The sequence below is a fragment of the Phyllopteryx taeniolatus genome, chromosome 13 (genome assembly GCF_024500385.1).
Source record: "Phyllopteryx taeniolatus isolate TA_2022b chromosome 13, UOR_Ptae_1.2, whole genome shotgun sequence".
In the NCBI taxonomy this organism is placed as follows: domain Eukaryota; kingdom Metazoa; phylum Chordata; class Actinopteri; order Syngnathiformes; family Syngnathidae; genus Phyllopteryx; species Phyllopteryx taeniolatus.
The window spans coordinates 17,197,883-17,212,509 of NC_084514.1; the positions used below are offsets into that span (position 1 = coordinate 17,197,883).

Sequence of the window (14,627 nt, forward strand, 5' to 3'; positions counted from 1 at the left end):
ACCTGCCAAGGGACTACAGCAGGACGACAACAGGACAACAGAAACTAGCCGACGGCTGTAGGCTAGTTTAGTTAGCAAATGTTCATTAATAGGCATTGTCCTTTTTTAAAGAAATAAGGAACAAAAATAAATAGGCCTGAAGGCTAAAGAGCAAATTACAATATTTACAATAAGAGAATAACCATAATCTTTACAAATTATGACAGTTACAAGAACTAAATCGAAGGTTACAACGAGTACCGGAAGTGAGCGCTCTTGTTTTGAAGGTGCGTCTGGAAGGAGAGTTGGCGTTTATGACATGGTGGACGGTCTGTGTTGTATGCGAGCTCAAACGCTCCGCGCCGCGCTGCGATTTGACGGAAGATGTTAAAAAACCGGGAAGTGCTGGTAAGTGTAACTTGTGTCTCCGTGTTTTGCTTGTTGGCTTGAGCTGGTCGGAACAACTCAAATGACCTCCACGGGGAGGGAGGAAGAAAGGCTCGTATCCGGCCGGCCGCAGCGCGAGGAAGGCGGAAAGACGGCTCGTTAGCTTCCCGCTGTTAGCATGCTGCTCACGCCCAGGCTGATGCCGCTGGCGAGTGGGTGAGTTGTTGGGCGGTTAGCTGGTGGAAGGCAAGCTTGGAAGCTTCCTGACAACGACGACGACGACGCGGCGTCTTTTGGTACTTCAGCCTGCGTGGAAATGACGACAGCGACCGGCCGGAAGATGCCCATGCTAGATAGGATGTTGACCTTCTTGGTTTTATTTCACTGCAAGTTCACTTTTTTCCCCCTTTGCGTTTATTTTCCGTCCTGAGTGAACTAGGGAACACATGTTGTTGTTTTGACCATAAAGCTGAGACGTCCACGGTGTACTTTGCCTGATGGATGACTTATTATGTTTGTTGTGACTGACAAAGTAACAGTCAGCTTCGCTTTGCATATAGTCAGAGACTTCTGTGTGGTTGACGATTTAGTTGTTTGACTAAAAATTACGCAAAAAATCCCTTTGTAGTAGGCTTTACACCATCAGGATTTTTGGGACCGATCAGCGAGTTTAAAAAAAAAAATAAATCTCCGATCCGATGACAAGATGGAGCAATGCGTCTATTTAAATGACTTGTGCATTTACTGTATCTACTTGTGTACTGTATACTGAGTATCTTCAAAAGTATTCTCTATTCAGGTGATGTATTCTAATCAGTCAGGTCAAACCAACATTACAACATGACAGAAATAATGGGTGCTAACTTACTGTCATTAAAATACTTTATTGTAATAAAATTACTTCACACACATTGAAACTTTAGAGCATGATTCAACAGAACGCTGGTGTGTTTACGTACAACCGTTAGTGCTAGCACTAGCTTGCTAGTCTACATAATGTTTTGTTGGCTGCTTTTGAGCCATATCATATTTAGGCTTTACACAATCAGGATTTTTGGGGTTGATCAGCGAGTTGAAAAAAACGATCACCGATCCTATCACAAAGATGGAGGAATGTATCTATTTAAATGACCTGTTCATACTTGTGTACTTAATTGCTCCAAAAATTATATTTACAATAAATAATGTATCTTTGTTCCTCTATTTATGCCATTGAGGCATAGTGACAGACAGAACAAATGAATGGTCTCCTATTAAAACAGGATGCGGTGGTATCTGAATACAAGATTTTATTGTAGTAGTCTGACAGTGCAATCGTGATACAGCAAATTTGTCTTGTTGTTTGATCCGGGCATTACGTGTCGGCTGTCTCTGACGTGTTGTCTGTCCCACACCGCCGACATGTTTTTTAAAAAAATTATTATTATTTTTTTAAATAACTTCATTGGCCGTCAGATATTTACAGTACTACGTCAAAAGACAGGCGACAAGGCTAAAAATAAACTAGCTTTTGGATTCAAATATATTGTGCACGCGACGACACGGAGTAAATGTGTTTTGTGGAGCCGATCAATGACGTTATTGATTGGATCGGCGAATTATGACATTAAAGCCGATCAGCATAAAATGCTAAATGTCGGCCGATACCGATCAGCCCGATAAAATCGGTGTAAAGTCTAATCATATTAAAAGTACGTGAACATACCTCAAGCAATCCTTGAACGAACTTCTTCTCCCGAGGACCGGTGACCACCACACGTTTTTCCCCATTTTGTTTGTTTTTAACCAACACAATACACGCGCGATCCATTGTTGTTGTCATGGCCGTGGTAACTAGTGTACCCGGTCAGTTTGATTTGACAAAGCCCAGTGATCGTAAATGACAACGCTAAAAATAAACTAGCTTTTGGGTTCAAATATACTGTATATGACGGCGATGTCTTTTGCGGAGCCGATTGATGACGTCATTGATCGGCTCCGCGAATCATTCACTCATTTGTGACTCTCGAATCACTACAAAGTAGACTTTACACCGATCTGATCAGCTTGATTAGTATCGGCCGATAATTAGCATTTTATGCTGAGCGGCTTTAATGTCATAATTCGGGGATCCGATCAATTATGTCATCGATCGGCTCCGCAAAATACATTTACTCCGCGTCGCCATCGTGCACAGTATATTTGAATCCAAAAGCTAGTTTATTTTTAGCCTTGTCGCGTGTCCAATAAAGTTATTAAAAAAAACATGTCGGCGGTGTAGGACAGACAACACGTCTGAGACAGACAACACGTAATGCCTGGATCAGACTACAAGACAAATTTGCTCTTTCATGTCAGAATCAGAATCATCTTTATTTGCCAAGTATGTCCAAAACACACAAGGGATTTGTCTCCGGTAGTTGGAGCCGCTCTAGTACAACAGACAGTCAATTGACAGAGAACACTTTGGAGACATAAAGACATTGACAAAAAACTATTGTGCAAAAAGATGCAGTGTCCTCTAGCACTTAGAGCAGTTCAAATGACTAATATTGCAATAGTCTGGTGCAATGACCATTGTGCAAAGGGCGCTGAGAATTCAAGGAGTGTATGCGGTTTAAAGTGACGAGTCGTGCGATAATCTGGGACAATGTTGGTTGTGCAAATGTTACAGATACTCTTCAATCAGTGTGCAAATGGAGCAGATGCTACTCTGGCATGAGTGGCCAGTATATGCAAATAGTGCAGCATGGCGAGACAACTACAGTGAGTGCACGAGTAATACATAATTGGCCCCACAGAAATGTGACAACGAACTCAAGTCAAAAAATTGCCAGCATGTTGTAATGGAATTGTAGGTCAGGTGTTTAAGAAGTTGATCGCAAGAGGGAAGAAGCTGTTGGAATGTCTACTAGTTCTAGTTTGCATTGATCGGTAGCGCCTACCTGAGGGAAGGAGCCGGAAGAGCTGGTGACCGGGGTGCGGAGGGTCCGAGAGGATTTTGCACGCCCTTGTCTTAGTTCTGGCAGCGTGCAAGTGGGTAGGGGGGTACCGACAATCCTTTCAGCAGTTTTGATTGTCCGTTGCAGTCGGAGTTTGTCCTTTTTTGTAGCAGCACCAAACCAGACTGTGATGGAAGAACACAGGACCGATTCGATGACCGCTGTGTAGAACTGTCTCAGCAGCTCCGGTGGCAGGCCGTGCGTCCTCAGAAGCCGCAGGAAGTACATCCTCTGCTGGGCCTTTTTGAGGACGGAGTTGATGTTGGTCGCCCACTTCAGGTCCTGAGAGATTGTAATTCCCAGGAACTTGAAGGTCTCGGCGGTTGACACAAGGCAGCTGGACAACGTGAGGGGCAGCTGTGGCGAAGGATGCCTCCTGAAGTCCATGATCATATCTACAGTCTTGAGCGTGTTCAGCTCCAGGTTGTGTCGGCCGCACCACAGCTCCAGCCGCTCCGCTTCCTGTCGATATGCAGACTCGTCACCGTCCTTGATGAGGCCGATGACAGACTATTGCAATAAAATCTTGTATTCCGATACCACCACATCCCGTTTTTTACGATCATTGGGCTTTTATCTTGTCAACTCAAATGCGACCGGATACACTCGTTATCGTGGCGACGACAACAAGAGTGGATCGCGCCTTATATAGCGGTTTACGGTTCTACGTAAACATGCCGCCGTTCTGTCGAATCATGCTCTAAAGTTTCGGTGTGGGTGAAGTACAACCCCAATTCCAATGAAGTTGGGACATTGTGTTAAACACAAATAAAAACAGAATACAATGATTTGCAAATCATGTTCAACCTCTATTTAATTGATTTTTACTTAGAATTTTATGGCTGTAACATGTTCCCAAAAAGCTGGGACAGGTGGCAAAAAAAACTGAGAAAGTTGAGGAATGGTTATTAAACACCTTTATGGGAATTGCGGTTGTAATTTAATTACAATAAAGTAATTTAATTACAGTAAGTTAGCACCCATTATTTCTGTCATGTTGTATGTAATGTTTGTTTGACCTGACTGTTTAGAATACACGATGTGACTAGAGCAGTGATTTCCAACCTTTATGGAGCCAAGGAACATATTTTACAATTGAAAAATCTCACGGCTCACCAACAAACAAAAATGTCACAAAATGTGGATACATTAATTGCTGTACTTCATTAATTAATGTACTTCCTGCCATCAAATAGAAGACCATTCTTTTGTTCTGTCTGTCACTATGCCTCACTGGCATAAATAGATGAACAAAGCTGCATTATTTATTGTAAATATAATTTTTAGAGCAATTAAGTACACAAGTATATACAGTAAATGAACAGGTCATTTAAATAGACACATTGCTCCATATTATGATCAGATCGGTGATGTTTTTTTTTTTTTTAAAACTCGGTGATCGGCCCCAAAAATCCTGATTGTGTAAAGCCATATATATATATATATATATATATATATATATATAAAATATCCCCCCACACACACGCGCACCTGCCAAATAGTGCAGCCCTATGGATGCGACCGTAATCTCAGACGATTCCCCCCGAACCAATAGCTGGAACGATCTGTGTTTTGGCCGTGACGAGTCAACGTTTCGTAATTTCCGTAGCAAAATACAGACGTTCAAACATTTGGCAGCTCTGTGTATCTTCTTCTTTTGCTTTCGGCTTGTCCATTTAGGGGTCCCCACAGTGTGTCATCCTTTTCCATGTAAGCGACATCCTCCTCTCGAACACCAACTGCCCTCATGTCTTCCCTCACGACATCTATCAACCTTCTCTTTTGGTCTTCCTGTCGCTCTCTTGCCTGGCAACTCTGTCCTCATCATCCTCTGGGCTGTTGACCCCAAGTATTTCAAGTCTTCCACCCTCGCTATCTCTTCTCCCTGTAGCCTCACTCTTCCCCCTCCACCTCTCTCATTTATGCACATATATTCTGTTTTACTACGGCTAATCTTCATTCCTCTCCTTTCCAGTGGATGCCTCCACCTTTCTAAATGTTCCTCCACCAACAGACCACAATCATCTGCGAACATTATTTCAGCATTTCCATCACCACTGGAAGGGGCTCAGGGATGATCCCTGATGCACTCCCACCTCCACCTTCAACTCCTCTGTCAAATCTACAGCACACCTCACCCACTGCTGCCCTCATACCATGTCCTGTTCTATTTGAGCATACTTCTCTGCCACTCCAGACTTCCGCATGCAGTACCACAGTTCCTCTCTGAGTACTCTGTTATAGGCTTTCTCTAGATCTACAAAGACACAATGTAGCTCCTTCTGACCTCTGTACTTCTCCATCAATATCCTCAAGGAAAATAATGCATCTGTGGTACTCTTTCTGTCCTGAGTCTAGCATCCACTACTCTTTCCCATAACTTCATTGTGTGGCTCATCAACTTTATTCCTTTATAGTTCCCACAGCTCTGCACATCACCCAGCACACTTTTCCTCCATTCCTCAGGCATCTTCTCATCCGCTAGAATTCTGTTGAACAAGCTGGTCAAAAACTCCACAACTCCTCGATGCTTCCATACCTCCACAGCTCTGTCATCAGGACCAACTGCCTTTCCATTTTTCATCCTCGTTAATGCCTTTCTAACTTCCCCCTTACTAATCATTGCCACTTCCTGGTCCACCACACCATCTACTCTTCTTTCTCTCTCATTTTCCTCATTCATCAGCTCCTCAAAGTATTCTTTCCATCTATCCAGCACACTACTGGCCCCAGTCAACCCATTCTTCAACACGTTCTCTGCTCTGCCTTCGTCTTCCTAATCTTCCTTCCCACCACCAGAGTCATCTTACACGCCACCATCCTATGCTGTCAAGCTACATAAAAGAGCAAAAACAACAACCGATAACTGACTTGATTGTGAGTCATACTGTCCATTGTATCATACAAATGTGACATGCTGTCAAGCGTATCCAGCCTCGACTGGTTCTACGGCATTGTAGGACATTTCGCCCTCTATGTGCGTGTATCACACTCGGGTGTTAATTGGCGTGTGGTTGGTTCTGTCGTCATGGCAACACTGCACCTTGGCACCTGAGCAGGGCGGGGCGGCAATGCAGAAGGTGGCTGACTCTATGCGGCCTCAAATAAAAATACGTTTTATTTGGAGAGCGGCTTGCGTGGCGGAGACGTCAGAATAGTCCTGCAAAGGGAGAGGGGCTGGCAAGTTATTTCTGTGTGCTTTCTGGGCGGACTTGTACTTTGCAAAACGGAGGAAGAGCTGATCTGAACTTGAGTTGTGCTAACATGTAGTTGTTTTCAAAACATGCAGTACTGTACATAAAATTACAACTAAATACTTTAGTTGAAACTTTTCCAAAATGATTTTAATGAAGAACTTGTGGGTTTAAAGTATGAGTCCCGTGGCAGTATGAAGTCAAGTGGGATGCTGAGCTGACGATGTCTTATATTAATGGTGGACATGAGACTTAACAGTTGCATATATATATATATTAGGCTTTACACGATCAGGATTTTTGCGGCCGATCACCGATTTATATAAAAAAAAAAAAAAAAAAAAACACCGATCCGATCACATGATGGAGGAATGTGTCTATTGAAATGACCTATATACGGTAAATAAAACTGTATATACATGTGTACTTAATTGCTCCCAAAAATTATATTTACAATAAATAATGTATCATTGTTCATCTATTTATGCCAGTGAGGCATAGTGACAGACAGAACAAATGATAAATGGTCATCTATTAGATGGCAGGAAGTCAATACAGTAATGAATGTATCCACTTTTTGAGACATTTTTGTTTGTTGGTGTGCCGTGAGATTTTTCAATTTTAAAATATGTTCCTTGGCTCCATAAAGGTTGGAAATCACTGCTCTAGTCACATCGTGTATTCTAAACAGTCAGGTCAAACCAACATTGCAACATGACAGAAATAATGGGTGCTAACTTACTGTAATTAAATTACTTTATTTTGAATTACTTCACCCACACCGCATGATTCGACAGAACGGCGGCATGTTTACGTCCAACCGTTTGTGGTACCACTAGCTTGCTAGGCTACATAACGTTTTGTTGCCTGCTTGCGAGCCGTATCGTATTAAAAGTACGTGAACATACCTGAAGCAAGCCTTAAACCAACGTCCTCTCCTGTCCTGAGCACCGGTGACCACCAACACACGTTTTTCCCCATTTTGTTCTTACAAACACACGCCGCGCTCCATTATTGTTGTCGTCGCCATGGTAACGAGTGTATCGGGTCGCGTTTGCGTTGACACGATGAAGCCCAATGATCGAAAAAATGGGATGCGGTGGTATCGGAATACAAGATTTTATTGCAGTAGTCTGACATAGAGCAAATTTGTCTTGTCGTCTGCGGGCATTACGTCTGTTCCACACCGCCGACGTTTTTTATTTTTTATTTTTTTAATAAATAACTTTATTGGCTGTCAGATATTTACAGGACTACGCCAAAAGACACGTGACAAGGCTAAGAATAAACTATCTTTTGGATTCAAATATACTGTGCACGATGGCGACGCGGAGTAAATGTCTTTTGCGGAGCCGATCAATTAATTATGACATTAAAGCCGATCAGCATAAAATGCTAATTATCGGCAGATTCCTATAAGGCCGATAAAATCGGTGTAAAGTCTAATATCTATCTAGCTATCTAGCTATATATATTGTTTATTGTTTCACAAAGATCATTTACATCACTTTAAAAATGTATAATTGTGGCTAAATGAGGAGTTAACGGAATTAGGTTCCGCGTGGTGGTGACTCGGCGTGCCCGGCGCTACAGTTTTTGTTTGCTTCCGTAATGGCGTTTTTGCGGCGTAATCCTAAACTCAAAAGGTCCTGACGACCGTACGGAGGCTTTGCCCAACACGGAGTGGCGTTTTCAAGCGGAAATACACACAAATACAAACAGAAACGGCACCGTGTGTGCTGTGACGAGATGTCGTTACGCCGGCTGGAGAGGCGTCCGTCACCGGGAAAGATCAATGCTGTCTGAAATGTCGATGCCGCTGATACCAGAAGATCGTTTCTCAAAGTTAAAACTTGATGCATCAGTCATTTGAGGGACTGTATTTTCGGTGTCGTATCAGAAAGGAAATCGGTGATATGGATCATTAGGAGACACATGGAAGCCAAACTCTATTTGTGGCGGCCAAAATTTAGGGTTAGGGTTAGTTGTGGGGAAAACATGTGACATTACTCATCAGCCCCTTTTTCTGTCCTGTGGGAGTTCGCCACGCTTTGCAAATGTTTCTGACAGCGACAGGCGTACAAGTGCTGGAGCGGATTGTGGAATGGACTGAGTCCGATACTCGTTTTTGCCGATATCGGACATTGATGTTGCTGTCACACTTTCTTGATGTCACTGGTAAACTGTTGCACAGAATTTCACCGGTTTGCTTCTCAGGTTGTGCTGGGTGGCACGCATCCTGATGGTGTGGGTGTGGGTGTGTGTGTTTGTGTGGGGTGGCACAGTTGTCGGCTAAGAAAACATTGAAGGTAGCCGAGAAATAGCAGAAAGGTAGAGAGAGGCTTGACAGGCACGGCTTTTGTCCTGAGCAATCGTCTGCACGTCAGCAGTGCAAACTTGTTCGTTTGGACACGTGCACTTCTCCACTTCGTCACAGTGGTGTCATCGTCGAAAAGATGGAAAATGACTGGAATGTCTTCCCGGTAAGGCTGAACCATCAGTTGATTTTCCCTAATTCATTCAAGTTTATTTGGTCAGGGTAAGAGGTACTACGATTAATCGCCAACTCATCGATCAAACTAATCAAATGACTTGATAATTGATTCATTGTTGAGAGACCTTGTTTCACTTCTAGGTATGTTACTAAAATTTTCAAGATACCATTATATCAAAATAGACTATATCATTGGCTGGAGGAGTGTTACACAAATAAAATGAGCCCTGGTTTGGACAGAAATAATGGGTGCTAACTTACTGTAATTAAATTACTTTATTGTAACTAAATTACTTCACCTACACCGAAACCTTAGCGCATGATTAGACAGAATGGCGGCATGTTTACGAACACCGGTAACCACCAACACACCCTTTTCCCCATTTTGTCCTTATAATACAGTTGGCGCGTGTTGTCTGTCCCACACCGCCGACGTGGTTTATTTTTTTATTTTTTTCAATAACTTTATTGGCTGTCAGATATTTACACTACTACTTCAAAAGACATGTGACAAGGCTAAAAATAAACTAGCTTTTGGATTAAAATATACTGTGCACGATGGAGACGCGGAGTAAATGTCTTTTGCGGAGCGGATCGGCGAATTATGACATTAAAGCCGATCAGCATAAAATGCTAATTATCGGCCGATACCGATCAGGCCGATAAAATCGGTGTAAAGTCCATCCATTTTCTACCTGTTATCCGAGGTCGGGTCGCGGGGGCAGTAGCTTTAGCAGGGACGCCCAGACTTTCCTCTCCCCAGCCACTTCATCCAGCTCTTCCGGGGGAATCCCGAGGCGTTCCTAGGCCAGCCGAAGGACGTAGTCTCTCCAGTGTGTCCTGGATCGTCCCCGGGGTCTCCTCCCGGTGGGACGTGCCCGGAACACCTCACTAGGGAGGCGTCCGGTAGGCATCCGAATCAGATGCCCTGGCCACCTCATCAGGCTCCTCTCAATGTGGAGGAGCAACGGCTCTCCTCTGAGATCCTCCCGGATGACCGAGCTTCTCGCCCTATCTCTAAGGGAGAGCCCGGACACCCCGCGGGGGAAACTCATTTCGGCCGCTCGTATCCGGGATCTTGTTCTTTCGGTCACGACCCACAGCTCGTGACCATAGGTGAAGGTAGGAATGGAGATTGACCAGTAAATCGAGAGCTTCGCCTCTTGGCTTAGCTCCTTCTTTACCACAACGGATCGATACAAAGTCCGCATCACTGGAGACGCTTCACCGATCCGGCTGTCCATCTCCTGTTCCATTCTTCCCTCACTCGTGAACAAGACCCCGAGATACTTGAACTCCTCCACTTGGGGCAGGATCTCATCCCCGACCCGGAGAGGGCGCGCCGCCCTTTTCCGACTGAGGACCACGGTCTCAGATTTGGAGGTGCTTATTCTCATCCCAGCCGCTTCACACTCTGCTGCGAACCGCTCCAATGACAGTTGGAGGTCACGGCTTGATGAAGCCAACAGAACCACATCATCTGCAAAAAGCAGAGATGCAATACTGAGGCCACCAAACCGGACCCCTTCTACGCCTCGGCTCCGCCTCGAAATTCTGTCCATCAAAGTTATGAACAGAATCGGTGACAAAGGGCAGCCTTGGCGGAGTCCAACCCTCACCGGAAACGAATCCGACTTACTGCCGGATATGCGGACCAAACTCTGACTCCGGTCGTACAGGGACCCCCCGAGGGACACGGTCGAACTCCTTCTCCAAGTCCACAAAACACATGTAGACTGGTTGGGCGAACTCCCATGCACCCTCGAGGACCCTGCCAAGGGTGTAGAGCTGGTCCACTGTTCCACGGCCAGGACGAAAACCACACTGCTCCTCCTGAATCTGAGATTCCACTTCCCGACGGACCCTCCTGCCGTAGTTGGAACACACCCTCCGGTTGTCTGTTTAAACGTCGCATGTCCATTTCAACTAATAAGAAACATCCAGGCATTTTTTTACCAAAGAGACAAGGTTTCAGTCACATGCTTTACATTGATTTGTGGGTAGAAAAAAGTGGCATAAAATCCTTCATCCTTATCCGATTCTTACAAACTAGGGCTCATTTTATTTGTCTATTTTGATATACAAATAGTTTGAATTTTTTAGTACGATACCTAACATGTAGACAGAGGGTATAACAACACTCAGAGGCACATATTCTCTATGCTCTGCCAACAACGAACTAGTATTCTTGCAATGTATTGAGTCACTTAGTTGTGAGACTTCAGCTGGTGTGTTATGTGGGTCTTGATTGTGCTGCCCCTTGGAGGCCAGCTTACTGCCGATGGTAGCTATCCCATGGAGATGGCTCTCAGTGCACAAAGTGAAGCCACCAATGGGCAGAAAGAGGGCTTCTACGTTGACTTGAATGCCCTTTCCAGTCATTTCAGTCGGACGCTAAAGACGATTGGAGACATTTGCAGCGTAAGTCCAGGCACCCCTGTATATGATGTATGAGCACCGGGGTTCTTGGGCAAACGGCGTTGAGGTAACTGCTGTTGTAAGTTGTTGTAAGGTAAAACGGACTGGACTTGAACAGAGACGAGCTATATTTAGCCTTTTTTTCCAACCACTCAAGCGACACGTACCAAAAAGCGACGAAGAAACGGACAGCGTGAACGAAATCGTTTCCACGCTGCTTTGCATATGGCAAGAAAGGCAATCGTGGAAAAAACGGTGCTGAACAATGCCAAAAACTTTTATGGGTTATGCAAAAGCTGTCATTTGTCCGCCTGTGTGTTGGAAACGTATGACGTGAGCTTTGCTCCCAAGCCACGAATATTTTGCCAGGTGAGCTTGCCTCACCTGTAAAACTTGTGTGTGAGAACCACAGAAGCTGCCGTCTGCCATCCTTGTATTATCATGGCTCGTTTTATGATGTTAAATTGTTCAACATACAAAAACATCATTATTTCTGGTGAAGTTGACGCCAGTTAATGCAGGAAATACTTTTTCAAGGCTTGTTTGCTATCACGAGAAATAATGCAAAATAATTGTATTGCTGCATGGTCAGGAGGTGCTAAATGCTGGTGATGATGTAACGTGGACCTCTGCTGTTCCCAGCAGTTACTGCCTTCGCAATATTCTCTCGGCCCTTACTCCCCAATCACCATTAAGGGGATTTTCAGTGGACGTTTTCGGAACTACACTACAGTCCCCTCCTAAAGTATCGGCAAGGTCAATTCCTTTGTTTTTGTTGTATACTGAAGACATTTGTTCATTTTGCTCACTTGAAAAGTGGGTGGCTTCAAACAAAAGGAGCTCTGTCCTGAGTTCTTTAACACATCTAGATGTAAATACCATGAAATAAAAGCTGGAAATCTGCACGTTTGTCTCATATTCATCTTTTGATCTGAAACCCAATTGTCTTCAGTGTACAACAAAAACAAAGCAATTGACACCTTGACAAATAGACACATTCTTCCACCTTGTGATCGGATCGGTTATCGGTTTTTTAAACTCTCTGATCGGCCCCAAAAATCCTGATCGTGTAAAGCCTAAATAAATATGCCACAAACTATGACCCCCCAAAACACTTGAATAGCAATTCAAATGCTTGCAAACATCGTCAAACGTTTCTGTACCCTTAAAAATACGGCACAGGAAAGAGCTTACGTCTGAGCAGGCACGTACACAATGTTCAGTACCTGGAGCTGTGCTGTCCAGTGGAAAACTGAACATTTGACTGCACACCAACACGCAGCGGTTGCATCCATTGTGCCGACGCAGCCCAGGGCCTTGGCCTGTCACGATGGCAATTTTTCAAGAAGATATATTTTCCCAATAAGTATCACGATCATATTGTTGTCTTTTTAATGCGTCTGAAATCATGAAAAATATGGCCCACCCTTATTTAATGTTTTTTTATTTTTTATTTTTATTTTTTTTGCTTTTAAATCAGTATTGGTGTTGCTATTATTGTTGTAATTTTGTTTGTTTCTCTATTAAATTGTTGTTCTTTACTCTGTGGTATGAATCCCCCTGGGTCTGAAATAAAGAATAATGGATGGATGGAGCTGCGCGTGCTTCGTCTGGATGTGAATGTGCGGTGACGTCATGCTTTACGCATGGCGTAAATATGGCGATGGAGATTTAGTATGCGATGGAGATTTAGTTTTTAACTACTTATAAGTTGTTTTTATCAAGCGTTCCCCCCCCCCCCCCCCCCCCCCCCCCCCAACAATCCCGACTGTTGTGCTGAATAGACGATGGACCTCTGAAGTGATGTTCATGACAAAGTGCGCATGTCACGTGGCTGTTCCAATTAAATGTCGTGTATGTGTACACCCGATCGGAACAGATCACGTCTCATATAAACCGTTGACCAGAGATCTTCAATCGGAATGACACATTTATTCTCCATGTAAACCCGCCTACTGTGTGGTTGGTTCGCTGAAGACGAGCCCTTTACCTATCGATCGAGTATCCGTTGACATTCACTGTCGTCAACGACTCGCTGAATTACCTGTGCCACTGAGATTATGCTTAATAAACAGTTAATGTTCCCGTGTTTGTGTTAATTGGGGACTAACGCAACAACTTGGAGAGGCACTAATGTTTTAATGGGTTCACCGCGGTGTAGCAAGCTGTTTAGCTCCTTAGCTCGCTAGCTCACGGGCTGGCAAACACAATAAATGGTTAACTTTCACGTGTGTATTAATTAGGGACGAACACACACAACAACTCAGAGCGAAGCGCTGATGTTTTAAATGACTTTGCCGCAGTGGAGCAAGCTGTTTAGCTCCCTACCTTGCGCGCTAGCGAACAAAATATGCAGCGAACTTTCCCTTAAGTGTCGCTGTTGTGCGGATATACGCTCTGCACACGGAGCAAAGCTGTGGAGTACTGGACGCAGCCAACACCGGCAACAGTGTACAGGATAGGTGAATGTTCAGCTGCCGAACCACGACTATGCGGGATCCACTTTTTCAATGTTTCACATGCGATGATGATGATGATGATGACGTCACCATGTAGTAGCTGACATTTGTACCATCTGCACCCGTGTGTGTTTCGCAGCTTTCCCAAGATGACATGATGGTTCCCGTGCTGAGCTCCAAAAAAGCCAGTGAGCTGCCCGTCAACGAGGTGGCGTGCGCTCTGCAGGTACGAGCGCGGTGGCGGCGGCGCACCTTTTGAGTCTTGAACAAGATGGCGTGAGAGTTTCACATGTGCGTGCAGGCCAACCTTCAGTACGGGCTCGGCGAGGACGAGGTGTCTCGACGCAGGGTCTACCACGGCTGGAACGAATTCGACATCAGCGAGGACGAGCCGCTATGGATGAAGTACATCTCGCAGGTGCCATCGCCATGGAAACAAAAATATTACAGATGCGCTCGTTTTATTTTTAATACAAAAATTGGCAACTCTGTCCTTTTTCACATTAAACATTTGTAAACACCAATTGCCAGAGTAAACTTTTACACATGCAAGACCCACAAAATGTGTTTTAAATCATTAAAATTCAGAAATATTTGCATAATTAATTAGACTCTTAAGTCGTTAGTTGGTTCTCCTTTTAATCCAATAAATATATTTTGGTCAATGGATAGAAAATACATGACAACATAAACAACAAAAATTGTATCAAAATGT

General features: G+C 44.1%; 1 protein-coding gene across 2 annotated transcripts in view; it reads left to right on the forward strand.

The window, feature by feature from the left end:
* The first annotated feature begins 231 nt into the window (after positions 1–231).
* The window catches only part of atp2c1 (ATPase secretory pathway Ca2+ transporting 1), a 31,735-nt gene continuing 17,339 nt past the window's right edge, over positions 232–14,627 (forward strand). The window contains exons 1-3 of one of the 2 annotated variants that reach the window (XR_009791415.1): positions 232–387; positions 14,052–14,138; positions 14,214–14,330. Coding sequence is in view for 1 of the 2 variants with exons in the window: in XM_061794582.1 (XP_061650566.1) it covers positions 364–387; positions 14,052–14,138; positions 14,214–14,330 (228 nt within the window). In the remaining variant the exon portion in view is untranslated. The remainder of the gene's footprint in view (positions 388–14,051; positions 14,139–14,213; positions 14,331–14,627) is intronic. The other variant, XM_061794582.1, reaches the window with a different exon arrangement.